At 41.0% G+C, this 20,712-nt stretch overlaps 1 protein-coding gene across 4 annotated transcripts; it reads right to left on the minus strand.

Annotated features, from left to right (window-relative positions):
• Positions 1-2,574: 2,574 nt before the first annotated feature.
• LOC131676957 (uncharacterized) lies at positions 2,575-16,144 on the minus strand. 4 transcript variants are annotated; one of them, XM_058956405.1, is made up of 6 exons: positions 15,763-16,144; positions 15,284-15,633; positions 8,302-8,675; positions 5,158-5,620; positions 4,248-4,473; positions 2,575-4,183 (listed from the first exon to the last, which is right to left on the minus strand). In XM_058956405.1, the coding sequence occupies exons 1-6, from the start codon at positions 15,774-15,776 to the stop codon at positions 3,802-3,804; spliced, it is 1,809 nt and encodes a 602-aa protein (XP_058812388.1). In that variant the 5' UTR covers positions 15,777-16,144; the 3' UTR covers positions 2,575-3,801. The 4 variants fall into 4 exon arrangements, with proteins under 4 accessions (XP_058812388.1, XP_058812389.1, XP_058812390.1 ...); XM_058956406.1 differs by having other exon boundaries at positions 15,757-16,144; XM_058956407.1 differs by having other exon boundaries at positions 15,722-16,144.
• Between the last annotated feature and the right edge of the window lie 4,568 nt (positions 16,145-20,712).

The raw sequence follows: 20,712 nt of genomic DNA on the forward strand, positions 1-20,712 counted from the left end.
GTAGCGCCTACTTCATAATTGCCCAGTATTTTTCGATAGGTCTTTATTCCGGTGCGTTGGGTGGGGGGGGGGGGGGGTCTCATGTCCTTGTATACGAAAGTGACCCTGTTAGCTGCATACCACTCCAGGACAACATTTGAATAGTTGTGCAGACACCCCTTGAGGTAGATCTCCCCGTTTACAGTCCCGGTAGTCACCGACGGCGCACTCTATTTACGACATGAGCAGATCGCTTGCCAAATCATGTATTTATTGGAAGATTTTGAAAGTTTCTGCTTTCTTACTTCCTTTACGAAACATCAAACATTTGCTGGGCGGTGAAGAACAGTAGCTCTAGAAGCTGCCGCAAGTCCGCCTTGACGTAAAACTCATCATCCATGATGAGACAATGAAGCTTCGACAGCATCTGGGTGTACAGTTTCTGGGCCCATGACTTTCCCACCGTATTTTGCCGTTCGTCACGATGACCGAAGCATTGGGATTCCGCTTAAACGTTATCACTACACGCTTGTGATCCTGATCACTAATAGAAAATCCATTCTGACCGCCTTTCTCCTTCTGTTAGATACTCAGAGATTGTCAGTGACGTTCAATCACACGACATACCATTGGCTGCACGATTCCGAGTTGTTTTCCGATGTCCCGATGAGAGAGTTGAAGATTTTCCAGATGCTTGCACAAAATTGCTTTTCGAGTGACGCAATTTTTTCCAATTTTCGAAAAACTGACTGCGATAAAAATACAGTATAAACAATACACTCTTAACTACTTCTACCCAAACTTTCTGGATTATTTTCTACAATTTTTTTCCGTGATGCAATTTGATGTGGGACACCCTTTAATGCACCTTGTTGGAATAACTTTCGGCGAATTAATAATAGCGTCAACCAGGATGAAATAAAACGGACTCTTCCGGGTTCCCTGTTGAATATTGTCTTCGCTTGAGTCTCATCCGGTATTCGGACCAAGTGTCCAGCCCACCGCAGTCTGTCGTGTTATATCAGCTTCATAATGTCCGTCCCTTTATATACTTGGTATAACTCATGGCCACCGCCAGATTCCGTTCTCCTGCTTACCGCCGAGTATTATTCGCAGCACCTTACTCTCGAATACCCCGAACGCTCTGCGGGATATACTTTGCGCAATAGTTTCCGGCTCCGAAGTACGAACGAAAAAAGGAGACATCGTGCGGAGTGAGCATGGTGGCAATAGCTATTACTAGGGTCTGATCTGATACCATAACCGCCCATAATCTGTCCCACATATTTAATCTGTTGCATTGAAAAACTGCACTTCTCTATTTTAGCCATAAAACCGTACTCCTCAAGCCGACTTAGCACTCGATGAAGATTTTGTTCGTGTTCCTCTTCTGCTCTTCCCTCGACCAGAACGTCACCTAAATTACCGCTGGTTACATTTAACCCATCAGCTGTTGAAAGCTTCCTTGGGCTGATGGTGAGATTCTGGCAAACTGAGTCAACATACACCTGGAGATAGGCATCGGATAGATCTATATGCCTCAAGATCTTACATCCAGCAATCTTTGCATATATGTCTTCCAGAAGTGGCAGTGAATACTGGTTTGCTTCAAGAGCGCTGTTTAACCCAGTCGAAAAATCAGCGCAGATGCATATGTTTCCGTTCGCCTTCCGCACAGCTACGATCGGTGCGCCCAGTCGGAGTATTCGACTGGTGACTCTTTACTGTTTTCCATGAATTCTGCTATTACTAATCATACATCTTTCGTATAGGATTTTTACTTTTTATTTTATCTGTAAAGTACGAGGAAATTGAGATATTTGATATTGTGGGATATATCGCACAGATCATATTACCTTAATCGACAGTTAGATCGACATGCTCTGCCTGTCATGGGCCATTTGATGATTCTCATTCATTTCCTCTTCTGAAGATTTATAGGTTCAATGTGTTACATACACCTATATACTTTCTTTGTTGGTCCTTTTTAATTCATTACAAGTTTGCCGTTTTCATGAGTTACTTCATTTTCTTATCTTTTGTGCTCTATCCTGTTTTTTCTCTTTGTTTCAGTGCTTTCAGAAATCTCTGGAGTTCATTGTTTTTTACTTTTTTACCAATATCGATTCAGTTCAGTTCAAGTTCATTTTTTCATAATCTAATCTTTACTTCCAATCAATTTCTCCGCTTCTCCGAGGATGAAAAACGCTAAAAAGATACAGAGAAAAATATATGAATAAATGAAACGGTAAATGTACTCATTATGATTCAACGGATGTCAAACGGGAACATGGTTAGTAAGCCTTTGCGATATGTTCGCTAGCTTGAAAACTATGTAATGCTTTTAACTATGTTATAGCTTAGAGAATTTGACCATTCAACGAGTAAACGAGTATTAGCCTAGTATGTTTTCTTGAAATTTCGTGCACATTTCCATTACATAGATCATTGACAGTGATTGCCATCGGCTCAGGCACCTTTGTGCGTCAGATATTCGCTGACTCATAATCAAAATGTGCCATTCCCCTTACTGAGCCAAAAGGCAGGGAACAAATTTCGAAAAAAAAGAAACTTACAGTAAATAAAACACAACTCTCCTGCTTGACAACTGTATTCTTAACGGGTTGTAAACTAAGTCCTAAAGCGATATGAACTAAACTTCACAGCATTCCAGAGTTTCTAGCTCCAAATTTAAATTAATGCTCCAACCCCCCTCCCCACGCCAACATTCAGTGCAGTCCACGGTTCGGGAGGAGGTACGGGAGAGGATTCTACAACGTTCGACGTTACCACTAATCATAAGCGTTTGGCGTGTACAAAGGTTCTACAAATTATGATAGTTCAATAAAATAAAACGATTGACTGTTTTGTGCGACCACAAATCTTTGATATCGCGATTATCGCCTCCTACTAATTAAAGGTCACTTCAAACCAACTATTCGTCGTAACTACTCCAACTGACTATACATTCAAACTAACTTCAATTAAAAACTAAGCATTGTACTTGATTCAATTACATATGTATACTGCTTGTGGTATTGGGTTTGCTAGTTGAGAACTATACCGTCATGGCCTCTCTGAAGGTGACTGGACTCTGTGACTAAACTGCTAACATGGTATGGTAAATGCTCTGTCATCGCTGCGACAGTCAGAGCAAACGTTGGGATTCATCGGGTAAAGTAGTAAATATGTTCCTACGTTTTGACTCAAGATCGGTAAAATTGATTTGCTATAGTTTTAGTTACGTTTTGACTAATAAGACTTCAATTGTAATTATTAATTATTCTAGCGTTTTGTAAATCTATCTAAAATATTTTCAAATCACAGCTGAATCAAATGATCTTTTACTTCTTTTTACCTTTTTTTTATTATCGACAGTATCGCGACTTATCCCTCTAATTTATTCTGGGGCACTCTGCTCAATCCTCACATCTCGTCAATTAGTAAATACTAGTGAAAATAGAGGTTGTATTAACATTTTAAAACGGTTCCCTACGAACAACAAGACGAACCATCTTCGCTGTGCTAAACAGTGCTTCTACACGCTTGGAGGCGTAGTGGATTCTTACAATCTAACTCACAATTTGTTCAATCTCTTACGCAGGCTATTCAAAATGAGAAAGTCTCTGAGAAACAATAAAATGCAGTGGCATTAAAAGTTCATCAACGTTTTTCCTTGCGGTGAAGCAAACAAAAAAACGAGAATATTGTAGGATTCGTTGAAACAGACGGACTATGGAATGGAAGAGAACACGCGGTTTGCTGCGCGTGACGGCCGATTCATCCCCGTGGCCCATTATTGCCACGGCGGACCACCCGATGTCATTGGCATTTTTTGCGCTGCTGAAGCTTCATCTTGGCCATGCTGAAGTTACGTTCCGGTCCACTGCACTCAATGGTCGCGTTGGTAATGAAATCGTACGCACTGCGAATGTCACCGGGTTGCAGCTGGTGCTGTGAGATCATACCTCGTAGTGCGCAGCGATCCTTAGTGTACAGGTAGAAGAACAGTGGATGATGGTAGCGGCGCAGATTTACCCGATCCGCCACGATTCCCGTCAGATAGACGTCCTCGAGATGAAAGATGGGCGTCGTCAGCGAGGTGCGATACAGGAGTTTGGCTGCATTCAGGTTCATGAGATATGCCGTGCCGGATAGGTAGTGTGGATAGAACTCCTTGTTGTACATGTAGTTCGGTGAGTACCTTAGGGCGGAGTGAAAGGTAGTTACGCTACAATTACTGATTTTAACGATTTTTTAGCGCTTACCACTTACTGCTGGTGTCGGCAATCGGTTTTACCTCGCAGAAAAGAAATCCGGTCAGCAACCGTTTCACCTCGACCATCCGGTTTTTCTGCGACATTACCGCGACTGTATTCCGGTCGTAGAAGGGAATCGATGCTTTGTACAATGGAACGGTACCCCCGAGCAGCACTTGCAGTAAGTTCGGTACGTTCACGAAGGTATCGTCATCACATTTCATGATGTATTTTACTGTAACGATGCAATTAAAAGAAACAAAATGATCGGATCTTATCTAGACATTGTAGCAACAACAAAAAACTAAATTATGAGTATTATTGATACAACGAAAACACCCTTCCCGAAGCACACAACCTCCCGTCGACACTGGAAAGAGACAAGAAAGAAATATCTCACAAATTTTCCACCATTCGGATCATCCGCCACGACTCGTTCCGAAAACGCATTAAATGTCTCCATTAGCACATATTTGTTACCGCGAGGGTTTTCGAACCACTCCAGCACCATGTCGGTTACGTTGAACTCGACAAACCGTCCAACACCACTCGGTACCGGACCGACAAAGCGACCCACTACCGGAGTAATACTGGGCTTGATCGCCTTGCTAATGGTAAAGTTCACCACATTCCCCGGTGAATACGGATAGTTGGTCCTCAGCCAATCTTCGCCGTAAACGAATACATGCATTCGTGCAGCGAAATCATTGCTGTAGTCACGTTCATCCAACCGAAATTGCAGGTATTCCTTTTTATCCTTCTGGTAGCGCCTGGGAAGCGATTCTGACAAATGTTTCCAAGTGAGTATTAAATCAAACACAGCCGCAGAATCCAACCTTTACCAATTCGACCACCTCTTTGTAAGCTGAAAAAATACCACCTCGCCACATAAAAAAGTACCTGCCACTCAGAAGCTTACCTCTCGCGTCACAGTTATTGACGACCCACTTCAGCATCATGATCGTCTTCAGCGTTAAATTGTTATAACTATCGATAAAGCTCTCCTGTATTATATCACCATACACCTCGCTTTCGTTGACGATACGCATCTGCAGTTCGTCCAGTTCTTCCTCGCGCACATTGAAAGCCGGATCGACATCTCCTCCAGCCGGAAATAGGCTGCCACCGGGGATTCGGGATCGCAAAGCAGCACTACTACTTTCCGACTGCGGCGCGGGACGACTCGGGACACTCGGCGCCGGCGAAACTTGATAGCGTTGCCTCTGGTGCAGATAGTCCGATTCCGACTGGCCCAGCAGGAAGACGACCTTCACGTTGAATTGGTAGTGCTCGGGGTTCGTCTGGGCAGATGGTGGCATCGTTCCACCCGCGGGGGTTTGACTAGATTTGTTGCTTTGCGAGTTGCTGTTTTCGGTTTTGGTCTGGTAATAGAAAGAGGGCGTATATTGGTACAATAGGTTCGAGACAGAGATGGCTTTTTTAGTACTATGTAGAGGTGTGCGCCGTGCCGCCAATTTGAGGTAAAACACCGGCGTCACGCCGGCGCGCTTGCTATTTTTACCTGATATTGTCGGCGCGGCGCACAACTCTAGTACTATGGACTCAAAGGGAGCGAGCTATTAAGTCATTTGGCATAAGCTAATTTGGCGCAGGGGGCGTTTAGCATGACGGACATTTGGCATAATTTTGAGATGTGACTGCACTGTGGGTTATTTTTTTATTGCGGTTATAGAGGTTTTAACCTTAAGGTCATTCGCCTGTTCGGGTTAGAAAAATCTCTTGTGAAAAATTTCTAACCCTATGTGTGGGGTTAGGACCCGAACCCAGGTGCGCAGCGTACAAAGCAATCGATTTACCAACTGCGCTACGCCCACCCCCTGCGGGTTATTTGGTATAACGGACATTTGGCATAATTTTGCAAAATGATCACACTAAAGGTCATTTGGCATAACGGACATTTGGCTTAATTGATTGTACTTTCAGGAAATGCTCATAAGGCTCGCTTCCGTCATACATAAAAGTCTCACTTCTTCATATCACAAAAACTCTTGCCTTATAAAATTTCTCCAAACGTCCGGACGTTTCTGCTAGCGAGTTATCGCTTTTCAAAATGGCGTTTAATTAAATTAAATAATATACTTATTGTCCTTCTTTACATCATGAGCTGTTCTAACGAATAATATATATTTAAAAAAATTCTATTCAACCAGCCCATTACCTCAATACCACATATTCTTGAAGAATAATAACCTAATTAGTTTTGATTTGCGACAAGTTTAGGGGGAAGTGACCCAACTCGGACTGCTGGTCAATTCGGACCCCCGGGTGTTTCTCAGCTATGGTAATATTATGAAAAGAGTATATATCATTTTCATGGCTGTCATGTAGCTCTGTTTTATCTCACAAAATTTTGCGGTTCTCGGTTTTCGTGTGCATTTGCCTTATGTCGTTTTCGATTGAAAACCTAGAAACTAACCCAGGTTAGTTTCTTCAAACGAACATTTTTAATGGAACTGAGTAGGGTTCTCGCCAAACAGCGGTGGTGTGAGCGAACCCGAAATATATTTCAGGTTAGAACCCAACTCGGTTTTCAGTTCAGTGGCGCATAACCTAGGTCCGAAACTGGCTTCAAACAAACGGTTTAACAGCAGTTAGGTTTAAAACCGAGTTAGTTTCTGCCTCAAGCGAAAACGACATTAATATATTATTGTTGCCAACAAAAATCTTGTTTTTTGGCTTACACTATTTCCGAAAAAAAAGCGCTCCAAAGCATCTCCAACCTTTCCTCGGTATCACTACTACTAAAAATACATACCTGTCGAGCCAAAAAAAAATCAACAGCTGCACCTCCATTCTGACCCAAAAGCCGTCCAAACACCAAAAAGTCGAGGATATTCCCTTCGGAATTATGCCGGATCCCGACGCACACTAAAGACATCCGGCATCAAAAAAAAGAATTCGACCTCGATACCTTGAACTTCGCATGAAAATTGTTGAAAACTTTCACAATCCGACTGCGAACAGACGATGGGGTCAGCTTAGTTGGCCACAAAATCATCGTTGTTCGACGCTATATTTCTTCTTAGTGGAGAACAATTTTGGTAAAAAGTATTTTTTCCATTAAGTAGAAAATTGTTTAAAATCATCATTGCGCGCGAAGAGCAAAAAATCTATAGCTATATTGGTTATGGATTTTGCGTTTCGATTTTGTCTCATCAGAATCCGACACTAACTTAGTATCAGCTTTTATGGAGCTTGTGTCAATCCGGTGCTAGCTTAGTCCTGCCACTAAGTTAGTGTCAAATTCTGATGAGACGAAGTCGAAACGAAAAATCCATAACTAATATCATCGTTTTTGTTCTGGTGTAACTGCAGAGCTTGACAACTAGCATCTGACCAAAACTTTATGGGATGTATGTGGAATCGATTAAAGAATCGAATCTAGGCACACTATTTTCCGATAATTAGCTTAACCAAGCCATAGTACTACTTCTACTTCGACAGACTTTGCAACCGATTCTCAGTGCACACGAAAGCAATGAGTTAGTGTAACAGTTAACTTAGTTCGGGAATCCGCCATTTATTGGGACGCGAACATACAATGAACGGCTCATATGACCAGTGGCGTGTGCTTTGAACTGCCCCACCTGGTTACCAAGTATGCGATAGCATCAGCAAGGGCAGTCGGATACTTTGGTTTTGGTTGAGACGAAACTGATTCATGTTCTAACCCAAAGTGCTGTTAAAATGTCTGAATAGACAGCGGTTGGGGTGTCAAACGTTGTCAAACCAAAACGGTAGTAATGAGTATTACACCAACAGAAACTCTTTCTTTTACCCTTAATATTCCGCCTGCTGTGAGCTCAATGACCCAAAAAATAGTTTCCCTATTCCGCCATTTTCCTATGACCAAGAAGTGGAAGGGTAGAGCACCTTCGGTTTAAATTGGAGGAAAAGCTACTCTTTTCAAAGCTAGCTGTTTCAAAATAGAATAAATTTTCACAATAAATTCGACGTTAAGTGCCTAAGCCTATATGCACTTGGGAACATCAACACAAACTAAAAGGTGCAACACAAAACTTTTTCCCTAACCGGTACTTACATGTTCATCATTCTGCTCGTCCTCCTCGACAGAGCTATCGGTAACCACCAACTTCTTCACGTAATCCCCTAGCGTGCCAACGGGCCGCGGTTCCAGATATTGCCCCTTGAAAGCCGCGTGCATCCGCGCGAATTGATCATAGTTGAACTCACTCACGTTGCCCCACGTTTCGCGGATTGCTTGACGAGCTTCGAAGTTCGCCGCTGACGAGCAAACCACTATCAGCAGAAACACTTTATCGTTCTCACTTCCGTCACCGGTTCGTTCTTCCGTCGAGCAAACGTTTAGCGGTTCGATGAGTGTGGTATTTTCCGCCGGCAGCACGTAGTTCACCGTCTGACGTGACGTGTTCGCACTCCAACCGACGATTGTCCCTGGAACGAACGAATAAAAACACGACTTTTGTTAGAAAAAGCTCTGTACATGACGACTGAAACATTTGGTTTGCCGAAAAAACTACTCGCTTTTCCCTCCCGACACAGAGAGTATGATCCAAATTCGACCACCGCCGAACTCATACTAAATCAAACCAATAAAGACCAATAAGTGCGCGATCGCCAATTGGGCCGAACGTACCGTGCCCATCCCATCCTCTGTCTCTCGGTAAAGAATGCAAATAGTCACCCAATTCGCACCGGGGAACCATCAAAGACTGTGACTGCAAATAATCCTCTGTTTTGCCTTTTCGTTGTTCTTCAAATGCAGTACCACCGGGTGTCATCACAGCCGCAGCGCATTTTTTCAAGTGGTAATCGTTCTGCTAATTGAAGCGATGCTCCACAACCAGCACCCACCCGCGTGGTGAATGCGCTGGTAAGTTTTTCATTTCCAATAAATGAAATATGTACTGCGAACGACAGAACGATGCTTATGGGCCAGAAGCTGTAAACATGTTTACTCTATCCTAGTGTCCAGATACCCATCTAATAGACAGGAGGCACAAATAGCACCTTGTGGACAGCTCGTTAATAAATTTTCAATGGAGAGTGACTAAGGCGAGGAGATGTTATGAATCTTGATTAGACAGGAATTCTGTTGTAGTTTGTAAACAGTTCACGGAACTTGCATGAACTTTGTTAAACACTAATGTGCAGTTTAAGTTTAACCAATTATTCGATCGCTTCATGTTGAACAAACACGTGTCCTTCACCCTATTCTGTCGCATCTCAGGGAGAGCACCTCCCATCTGGATGTTATTTGTTATCGCCATCTGCAAAAACAATCAATCAAAATAAGTACATATTGAGTACAATGTGAACAAAATAAGTTCACAATTATTCCAACCATTCGGTCCCATTGTAACGATCGCGGGCGACAAGAGCAACAAACCGCAACAAAGTCGCAGCCGTTCGAAGGCGACGCCAACAAACGACGGCAATGAACGCAAACAGGAACGAAAGGTGTCAAATGGCAAAAATCAGAGTGTGCGAATGCGATCAATAAAATTAAAGAAAAAGTTGCTAAATTGATATCAATCAGCGCGAAAATTAACCTTTAGCACTACGCTCGAAGCCCGCTGACTCCGTGCTGAATCCCCTCGCTGTTCTCGCTCGCGATGAAAAAGATGCGATCGATGCGGCGATCGTCTATCAATAAACGGTCTGTCACTATGCTAGGGACGAGCGAATCTTTTCGCTGAAACCCGCAGTACTATTCGGCGACCACGTGCTCAGTCGCGACCTAGATCTTGGCCCACTTGCGTCAAGCAACGCACAGACACGCACCAATCAAGGCACCAGCAAGTTTATGCGTAGACATATTTTCGAACTAGCGCATCCATTCAGCATTTCGAGAATGTGATCGTTTCATTCACAAAATCTCGAATTTTGTCAATCAACAGCAATTAAATAGTAGGAGGCTTTCCGCGCTGACTCGCTATTCATAGATACAGCCAACCCACAGCATCAACCAGCGGGAGCTGGTGTTATTGGAGATGATCAATTGATTTGCTGATGTCTCCGCCTATTGCGGCTACACATTGTACACAATGTATTCAATCAAGGAAAACACGCTGGTACCAGGGGCGGGAATTTTTCTTTTCTATCTAGTGATCTTGCTTCCATTGCAGCCAATTAAAATCAATGTAACGAGCCTGGAAATGGCACGTGGGGGGAATGGAGTTGTCGGTGAGGTTGGGAGGGTTGCTGAAAATCTTTTCGACGCGGTTTTTATCGATATGCGGTAGATCATTCCGCTCCATGGTTAGTGGAACCACACTGCGTTAATATCACTTCGATTCGGGGAAGTCTGAGGTTGATTGTGGCAGTTTCGCTAGTTTCGAAGCGATTTTTATTGGATGGTTCATTTGGTTTATGTCAAAATGTCCCAGTTTTTCTGAGAATTTTATTTTTCATTTGATTTGTTTAACCATCGGCGAACCGAAGAGAAATAGCGGGCTGAAGTCCAATCAAGTAATCATCAACCGGTACGATTATTTCAAGACAATGATCGTGACGTGTTAGCAGGTGTGGTTGTTTGAATCACTCGAACAAATGTCGGCACTCTTGGATCCATTCAACTTGCGAACGGCCTTCAGTAATATGTCACGTGTTCGACACGGATTATCCGTAAAAAGCTATCGCGCTGGGGAAGAAGCGAACGTCAGAGGATCCAGCCACAGTCAGTGGCTGTCGATGACATTGCACAAATAGGTAGTAATCTGATCCTATTATTTCTCAGCTTTAGTTTGCACTCATGTTCTTGTTCAGTTTGACCGCCGAGCTCATACCTGTGCCCCTTTTAAAAGAATTAATTTTCTCGATTTCATCAATTACAGCATCACCTAGAGCCAAACTATTGACCTGAGTTTTTTCTCCATATCCATTTGTGGAATTTCCACTTTCCGTCAACCAATAGATCTGAAATGTTAAGAGAACATTATTAGACATCCAAACTGTCATCGTTAGGTGCATCCTATCAATTTCGCTGAAATTTTTGGAGAACCGTTAGGATTGCTGGTGCAGTGCTTGGAACGGTTGCAAAAAATTTCATCAAAATGCCGCTCTGCGGTTTGAATTAAAGTACTTGAATCTCGAAATGTGTTGCCAATTTTTAGCAAAAATTGAATCTAGAGCTGTGCTTCCCAAATAGGTTTGGGAACGATTTCTCGAACAGGTTTACATTTTTACAAAAGCCTTGGTATAAGTTTTCTACCCAATAAATCTTTTATGAAGGGGAAAAAAATTCCTCCAAAATTGATTGTTTGGGATAAAAAACAACATTCCCTAGAACCAAAAAAAATTGACCTCTTGACTGCGAACATCCCCTCCCTATTGGCGCAATACCCCCCAACCCGGTCAGCTGCCGCGTGCCTGTGATGCAGATTTTGGAAGTGAACTGCAATGGCCAATTAACTACAACGGCACAAAATAAACTCATCCCACTCACAGTGCCGCCATACAGGGTATTGACCTTGTCCAGTGCCAACTCCCGCTTCGATCGGGTGTTTTGTCTAGACGCTTAGTTTTCCAAATTTATTTCAATTTCGGACGATTATTGGCACCGCACGACGCACGGTTTTTGCTTCCGTCGAATAACTTTAGAATCGACGCCGTCGGTCGTGGCAGCAATGATAAGAAATCGGACCCTCGGGCGAACTCGCAAGATGCATGCAATCATCGTTAATTGATCCAATTGATTGAGGAACGATTCTGTGTTTTGTTTTTTTTTTTTGCACTTCTTTTTTGCCAGTCAGCATCTGATGGGAAAAGACGAAAATACAATATAAAACTGATATTCATTGAGCACTATTTAAAGTTAAATGATTCTGTAGTTGATGCTAGATATTTATCAACAGACAAAATATGTACTAAATTATACTATTTATTTACTAAACCTTCTATTTCGACAGACTTCGCAGCCGATTCCCAGTGCAGAGGACAATTACAAAGCTAGTGCTACAATCCTACCGAAGCACAACTTTGCGGGTTAGGGCTCGAAAATACAGTACTGGACAAAATAAATTATACACATACTCTAAAAATGTATTTTCGTTCATATTAGGGCTATTTCTTTACTAAGCATGATGTCATATATCAAAAAGTTTTAGCATTTTTTTTCGAGAGTTGTCTTACTGGAGCTGTAAAGGCTTCCCGTCAGAATCACTGGCTATAATTGCAGACGAGACGGAAATGTCACCCACTAAAACACTGCTTAAGGCCAATTGCAGCAGGCCGTGATTGTGAATGCGATATCCATTGTATGATTCAGATATGTGCGAGTATAGGGACTTTACGATCGCGTGTATCATCGCGAGGGGCTCGAGCGTTTGTGCGTTAACGTGTTCGATAGCGTGGGCGTTTGTGTGTCGCGTGTGCTAGCGTGCAAATAATTTCGCGCGTATAAATTCGGTTTTATAATCGTGTGCCCATTCGCATATTCACGTGTGCTCTTGGATGATCCCACGCGGACCGTGAATCTGATACATAAATTTCGGTGTATGGATCATATGCTAGTACAGAATGAGCTCTTTCGTATCACTAGAGTTCCCGGTCATGCCGTGTTGTCTAGTGGATGAGCGTTATTTTTTGTTGGTCCAACTGAAGGCGTGGACCTAGGCCCGAGCAGGGACTTCCGGACATAACCGATCCATGATCGCGCGAACAAGGGCGTTTGTAGGATCATTCTTGGCATCGCGTTTGTAAATTTATAACTACTACAACGTTCATTTGGTTACTGGTGTGTTTTCATGTTTGCAAGATCGTGGGCGTGAATGATCACGAAGGGCTCGAACGTTTGTATGTTAAGGGGTTACATACCTTTTTAATTTTCAAAATATCGGAATTTTTTAATCGCTTTATCTCCTTTATCTCCAACTCCTTGATAATTTTCTCCTAGATTTTTATAGAGATCCGAGAAATAGATCGAAAGTTACAGTGCTTCTAAGCGCGCTTCGTCTTCCAAGAGCAGTGGTAACTTGAAATTTTGAATTCGATTATCTCGAAATATGGTTCATCCAAAAATATTTTTTCAGTGATCACGATTGCCGAAAAACCACTCAACCGATTTTCTTCATTTTTTTCAATTGTCGTAATTTTTCGGGTACCTTAAAGATTCCTTTTTGGGCAGAAATTTTGTTTTGTAGATTTTTTTAATACAATTTTAAAAGCTTTTTAGGAAAAATGTTTCCGGAAAAAATTATTTTTTATTCAACTAATCGTTAAGGTACGAGAAATACTAATATACTAATGGAATTTTTTGAGTTTTGGGATTTTAGTTGATCTATTGGTCTTTAATCGTGATCACCGCAAACCTCTTAAATAAAAAAGGGTTTCGGGGGAAAAGCCATACCTCCGCCAATTATCAATATATTTTTATAAACTTGTGCTTGTTTATTTCACTTATTTGCACTGTAATGAAAAATTGCTTTATGCATTTACGTAAATCAAACTTTCTTGAAATTTTTCGCACATAAAGGTATGTAACCCCTTAACGTGTTTGTCGCTTGCGCTAGCGTGTATGTAACTTCGCGTGCATAAGTTCAGTTTTATAACCGTATGGCCTTCACCTATTCACGTGTATTCTTGAATGATCGCGCACGAACCGTGAATCTGATGGTTAAGTTTAATGTATGGTACATATGCTACAAGAGAGTGAGTTCCCCCATATCACTAGAGTTCCCGGTCATGTCGTGTTGTCTAGTGAATATCAGCGTCACTTTTTTCGATTGGTCCAACGGAAGGCATGAGTCTAGGCTGCTAGGATAGAGAGTATCCAGATGTGACCGCTTCATGATCGTGCGAATGGTGGGATAATGCTTGAGACCGCGTTTGTAAATTTATATGTGCTAAAACACTCACTTAATTACCTGGGTGTTTTAAGGTAGGCGAGATCGCGGGCGTATGTATGTGTGGCTGATTGCAATTGCATGCTAGCGTTAGTGACCAAGTTTGTGTTATCGCGAACACCACGAGCGTTTGTACGTTTGGAATGGTAGAGGTTGTTAGTGTATATGAGAGCATTTGCAATTAATTGTGTTAGTGAGTTAGTGAATGTTAGTATGAAGTCTAATTGAACCCTGGTGCCCTAAGACGACATTGCAATATTTTCAGAGCGGCGTGCACTCAGTGCACTAGCGCGAGTGACAGAAGGTTAAGATACAGTAATAAAAGAAAACATAACTTGACGAGTAAAAATTAAGAAGTGTATAAATTGGTCGATATTATTTTTAATCGTTCGCGCTAGCACCAGCTGTCTATAAATTGGCTGAATGACAGTTTCGAGTACTGTTTACAAGCGTATAAAAGCATTTTGCCACTTTTTCAGAAGCACCATTTAGCTCAGCCGATAATTTCTCCAGCAGCTATTTTGTATGATTTGAATCGTGGTGATCTAATAAATCAACTGATATTCTTCTTTTAGAGTTTTGAAAAGGTTTAAATGAATAATCCGGTGGCAAAACTGAACGCAATTTTTCCTACCCATGCTACCAAGCGTTCAATTCTAACACATGCCCTAAAAAAGTAACTTGAGCCTTAAAGACAAGAAAAACGTCGATATATGTAGTCCTATGCATTTACTACTATACTACGATCGCACTATGAGTGAAACTTGTTTTAACACGCTCTAGATGATGTTTTTCTTTTTTTTTTATTCTAAAAGCGTGGTTTCCATATCTCGGTTTCTCATAGTCGAAATTTACCGAAAAAACTAAGTATTGTAAAGCTAGTCCCTGTATAAATCAGAATAATTTGCTTGTGAGATTTTATTTAGGTCTGTTTCCAATGGTTTTCTTGTGGAACGCTTTACATTCAAATGCCATTAAAACTAAAAAAAAAAAAAAACAATTTCCTTTAACGTAAAAAATAGCTCATATCAATCAATCAAATTTAAGCGCAATATGTCTCTTCATAACCACTTCAAGCATTATTAGCAGCTTACGGCGGCATTGAAAAGATAAAAAAGCCCGATCGAAACTCAACCCCATTCCGATAAGAATTGAAACGCTTATCAACAAAAAGCAACAACAAAAATAATCACTCACCAACACGCCCCTTCTCGTTCCCCAGTGGAACCTTCATCAGCAGTAGCGTGGCACAGCAGAACAGTACCATCGTGAACAGGAACACCCGGTTCCGAGTGCAATTGTTCCCACCGACGGCTTTCGGACCGGTTCGACCGGCCAGAGTTCCCCAGCCCAGACCGTTCTGTTCGGGTCGTTTGACTGTCCGTTTCTTGCACGGTTCATCATTGATCAGCGAATGGTACTCGTCGGCATCGGTTTCGTTGCTGGTCGAGCTGACACTACTGCGCTCATCGACCACTTCCGGATCCATCGGCATCGGGCGGGGGTAAAGATCCGCTCTGCTAAGTACACTTCTGTTCGGCTGCATACTGGAAAGTGAAATGGGTAGGCTGGTTAGATATGGAAACAAACGGAGGGAGTTTTTCAGCCAGGTTTTGATAATAACCAAGAACATACATGGCATAAGAATCATTCTACCATTAACTGATTACCCTTACGTGCTCTCTTCCATCTATTTTCTGCTCGTTTTTGTGTTATGTACGCTGTTATTTCGTTCCTTTGTCAGAAGCTGTAGCAGAAAACTCTGCAATCCTTTTACTGCCGCACTATGCATCAGAGATCGATTTGTCGTTCGCAAAGAATTGCCATTTTTCCAGCGCGATAGAAATTTACATCAATTCCGTTCGCATTTCTCCCGACACACTTCGTTTCTACTTTTGCAACTGCCACCCTGCTGACGCCCTGCTTTCTTGCGTTGACGGCTAATGCACTATTATTAGGAAGGAAAAAATCCTCAAGATGTGCATACAACACTAACTTATAATATTAAATAGAGAAGTGACTGCTAACGTCACGCGTATAGTGCATGAGCGTCGGATATGACAGCTTCGGGATAACTGCTTCTGTAGTGCATGCAGCCCGTTCTCATTAATAAAAAAATAGCACCCACACCAAAAACGAAATTTTGCCAGACCACACCACTACTGCAGGGCGACCGTTTTAGCCGTTTGTTTATAAATAGTCCGCCGGTGACGCATAAACGTTAAGTATTGAGAAATCAGGCCAAACACTTGAAAAGGGTCTATCTATCTATACTTACACTGAGAAAATAATTATATTATCTCCGACCCGACTTTTCTGGTTGTAATTGTAAATTATTAAATACATACGGGAACATTTTCGTTTAAACTTTTACAAGGTTACTTTTCGCCAAAATAGAAGTCCCGACAAACAGGTGATCGGGGTTAAAAGCCAACTGTCAAAATTCACTTCGGCGGAGAATTCCGGATGAACCGCTAATCGCTCAACACACCAGAATAGAAATGTACAATAACAAAACCATGATTTTCACTGTGACAGTACAGTACTTTTACAATAATTTACAGTAAATTCTAGTGCTATGCTACAATACAAAAACAGTCAACTTTACCGTTTCTACAGTAAATGTCACTGTAAATTCGACTTTTACAGTAAAAAGGGGGGTGGTTATGAATCTAAACATTTAAAAAATCAATTTTTTTTCATGCATTTTTTTCTCGAAAACTAAAATTTACTGTTTCATTTTTTTGCTGAACAGTAAAATTGATTGTTCCATAAAATTTTATTGTAAATCTACTACGAACTCTGCCTCGAACAATGTTGAAACCTAGGGGCAGATCACTCTAGAAATGTATAACAAATTTGCATCAAATTAGAAAAATGCATTTATTTTCCATTTTTGCATCAACTTTGCACTCCCTCGCAGAAAAGTTTGTTTAACAAACCTCCTACGCCGATTCACTTTGTTCGACGTTTTGTTGAATGTAGGGATAATTTTTTGTAGGGTTTTGACGTCTTACACGCAACGCAAAATACATTGCACGTAACGCATTACATTGCACGCAACGCAATACCTTTATGGAAAGAAATGCATTTAATTTAGCTGGTTTTTAAAAAATGCTTCACAAGTGATCTGCCTCTAGGTTAAAACAGTAATAACTATAATATTTATTGTTTATTGTTTGTAGGGTAAATGCTACTGTAAAATTGTATTCGGGCGGCCTCTTTCTGTCGACTGCTATGCACCGTACTTGGTTAATAACGATTTCTCCTCAAAGTAAATTGTGACTACTAGAAAAAATTACTAACGCTAAACAATGCTCTTGGTATTCATGACGTTTCGAATATGGTCACTGCAACAATAATTACCATTTTAAGAATGACCATGACACAATATGAAAAACGTTATATGGTGATTCAGACTATTCAATTGTCAGTTTTGAGATGTCAATTATTGTTAGATTGACTATGGAAAAGTACACTAACACTGCTTGCTTCAAACCACTTAAAATCTATATGAAGAAGAAATGCTAATATTATACAGCGCACACATACCTTCTATGTGTCAACTGTATAAACTATATATGCGTACACATAAGTTATATGTGCGTATTGTCATAGAATCGGGTTTTATGTGGCTTATAGTTATGAAATGTGAATGTAAGATTAATATTTCTTGTAAATACACACATTAGGTTTATGAGTCAGCAAATAAAATCATACATATATAAATATGTGTAAAATCAATAGGCATGACGTTAACATTTTTATCAGTGTAGAAACGAAAATACGAACATTCTAGATATAGCCAGTATCAATGTCATGACTACTTTTCTTTTGATTATCCTTTTTTACAATAGAATATTAAGTCACCAAGACAAACTATATAGTGCTCTTAAGAATGCAAATGTTACAATAACTAAATACATTGATTAGGTGCACGTGACTATTGTCGGTAGCACCATTAGCGTTGTATTACTACTGACCACAGTCTATAGAGAACAGTTGCGCAAAGGGTGAAGTCAAAAAAAGCCTACCTATCGAGCACAATTGGAATCCATCTCTGATACCTCTGCAGCAAAGTTGGATTATAATTTTGCTCGATAGGTAGATTTTTTCCGGTTCACTTTCTGCACACTCTTTGCGTACCTTTATAGAGTTCTTGACAATCTGTAACTGTATTGGTGTGTTCAACGGTTTGTTTTCCTCCATCTGTCATAGATGGAGGAAAACAAATCGAAAATAACTTTTCGGTCGGATTATTTTCATGATGGATTATGGCCTACCGGAATTGTACGTCTCACGAATAAGCTGTACAGCGACATAGACCATTTCAACACCATTATAAATACTTTACGAGATCTATTTCAAATGTTTAAATTGGCTGACAGTTTTATATATGACAGCTGGAGGAAAACAAACCCCAAGTAGTGTGAGTGAAATCATTTGCATAGAACTCTATACTAAGGCCTTTGCCACTGACCAGTGTCCCAGTTAAGCTCAGCCGGAAATGAACCGGAATTCTGGCTGGTTCCAGTTCGTATTCCGGCTCCAGTGACACAACCGATTCTAGTTAGAATCGGTTGTGTCACTGGAGCCAGCGTACGAACTGGAACCAGCCAGAATTCCAGTTCAATTCCGGCTGAGCTTTACTGGGGTTGGGAAAATCATTTTCAATGAAAGTTCACTCATGGTTCATTCGCGAAGCAATCTTTCTCTGAACATTTCTAAACAAAAATCTGTGAAACCAAATATTGCATCCGAGGGTATCATTCTTGAAACAAATATTCACAGGTTCTCAGCGTCTAAGTTCACATGCAAACTTCTGCCTCAGAGAAACTTTTAAAGGAATGTTCGCATGAAGCAACGTCACAAAAGAAATATTCGGAAGCGAAAAACGTGATGCTTTGCACATCACAGCAAACATATGATTGTATATAAACTTATCCAGTTGCGTTGGTATTGGTTTGTGTTGATGTGTACATATGGAGGAAAACAAACGATTTAATAGTTTATGCAAAGACTTCTGACGATATGAATTCGCGTTTGCTTGGCGTTTTAATGAGAAATTTACCAACCAGTACCATCCTGCTTCAGCTGCAGCAATATAAAAGCAATCAGCAGGATTCTCCTCCTTCGCTGACTGAACACATTGAAAGGTATCTTCTTCTTTTATTTTTACATTTGAACGAGATTACTGGCTAGGGACAGTTATGAAAATTTAGAGCCATAGTACAGACCAAGGATGTGAAGTATACAGCTCGGAAAACTAGAAGTGGCAGGGTAATTAGAACAGGCTTAATATCATACGGGCTAAACTTTTGTCTTCTGTTGGTATGGGTCGGGCTTAGGAAGCATAACTATGAATCACTCAAGTCCACCAACATGTCCTCTGGCAAAGACAGACTTGTCCCTCTTTACCGTGAGAACCGACAAAAAAGCCACGTAAGATCACCACTGAAAACCTAGATTTTTATCAGATTATTGCCATTGCGCTTACGGCCAATTTCTTCACTAGATGAAAACCGGTTTTCGCTGGGGTTGCTGGTGACCAATTAGCCGAAAACCGGTTTACATCCAAGCGAAGAAATTGGCCGTTACAGTCGTAGCGGGTGTTTTGGAACAGAATGTTCGCAACAAAGCTTATTGTCAACTTTGCATCAATGTTTTATTATCCAAGCCACCGCACGAAGACAAATATCGATATAATTACTGCCCTCGAATGTGCTGTGATCACGAAGCATATATGACCCGGGTGTAAGCTGGTGCACTTGACGCATCGTTTGGTGCGCCCGATTGTAATTTGATTTTCTTCTGCCTCTTTAGGTCAGAACGAACTCACGCGTGTTTTTTGAAAAGCGCCAATACTGTCAAAATTCACGTTGAGAGGAAATTCTGGCCAAACCGCCAATCGCCGATTATTAGTGACAGCAGTAAACGAAAGAGAAAACTTTTCTCTTTTATAAAGTACCAACGTCCACTCTTGGCGAGTTACGGTTTGTCTGGAATTTTCTCTCAAAGTGAAATTTGACAGTATGCTTATTGGCCGTTTACAAAAAAACGCGAGAACTGTTCTATGTGCGACGGTTTGTTTTTATTCTGCCGAAAGGTTTTTTGCTCGCTGCAAGCAGCTGTTTGTGATTTTGCGTCGGCAACAACGCCATAATCATATGTTTGTCGAGATTATTGCTATTTTGGAAAATTGCAAGATTCATAGCGCGAATACGAAAACCTCAAACTATGGAAGCACAATTTTTAGTCAAGCTAAAAGAAATTCAGTTAATGTAAACAATTAGCACACATTAAACTTGCGATATACATTTTATTTCAAGTTGCTTACACTCAAAAAAAAGCAAACGTTATGCCTATTGATTTTACACATAGGTTTTTGCAATTAACGGATGCATATAGACACTATTTGCTGGCACATAAACCTAATGTGTGTATTTACAAGATATATTAATCTTACATTCACATTTCATAACTATTAGGCACATAAAACCCCATTCTATAACAATATGCACATATAACTTATGTGTTTATAGTTTATACAGTTGACACATAGAAGGTATGTGCGCGCGTGATAACAATAGCAATTGACCACATATGCCAATTCAGTTCGTCACCTC

Source organism: Topomyia yanbarensis, chromosome 1, assembly GCF_030247195.1.
Source record: "Topomyia yanbarensis strain Yona2022 chromosome 1, ASM3024719v1, whole genome shotgun sequence".
Classification (NCBI taxonomy): domain Eukaryota; kingdom Metazoa; phylum Arthropoda; class Insecta; order Diptera; family Culicidae; genus Topomyia; species Topomyia yanbarensis.

Bases quoted from the DNA above. Each gene is read 5' to 3' on its own strand.
- LOC131676957 (XM_058956405.1), bottom strand. The intron at 4,474-5,157 runs GTAAGCTTCTGA...GCATCGTTACAG, and splicing joins CAATAACTGTGACGCGAGAG to TAAAATACATCATGAAATGT. The intron at 4,184-4,247 runs GTAAGCGCTAAA...CTCCGCCCTAAG, and splicing joins GCCGACACCAGCAGTAAGTG to GTACTCACCGAACTACATGT.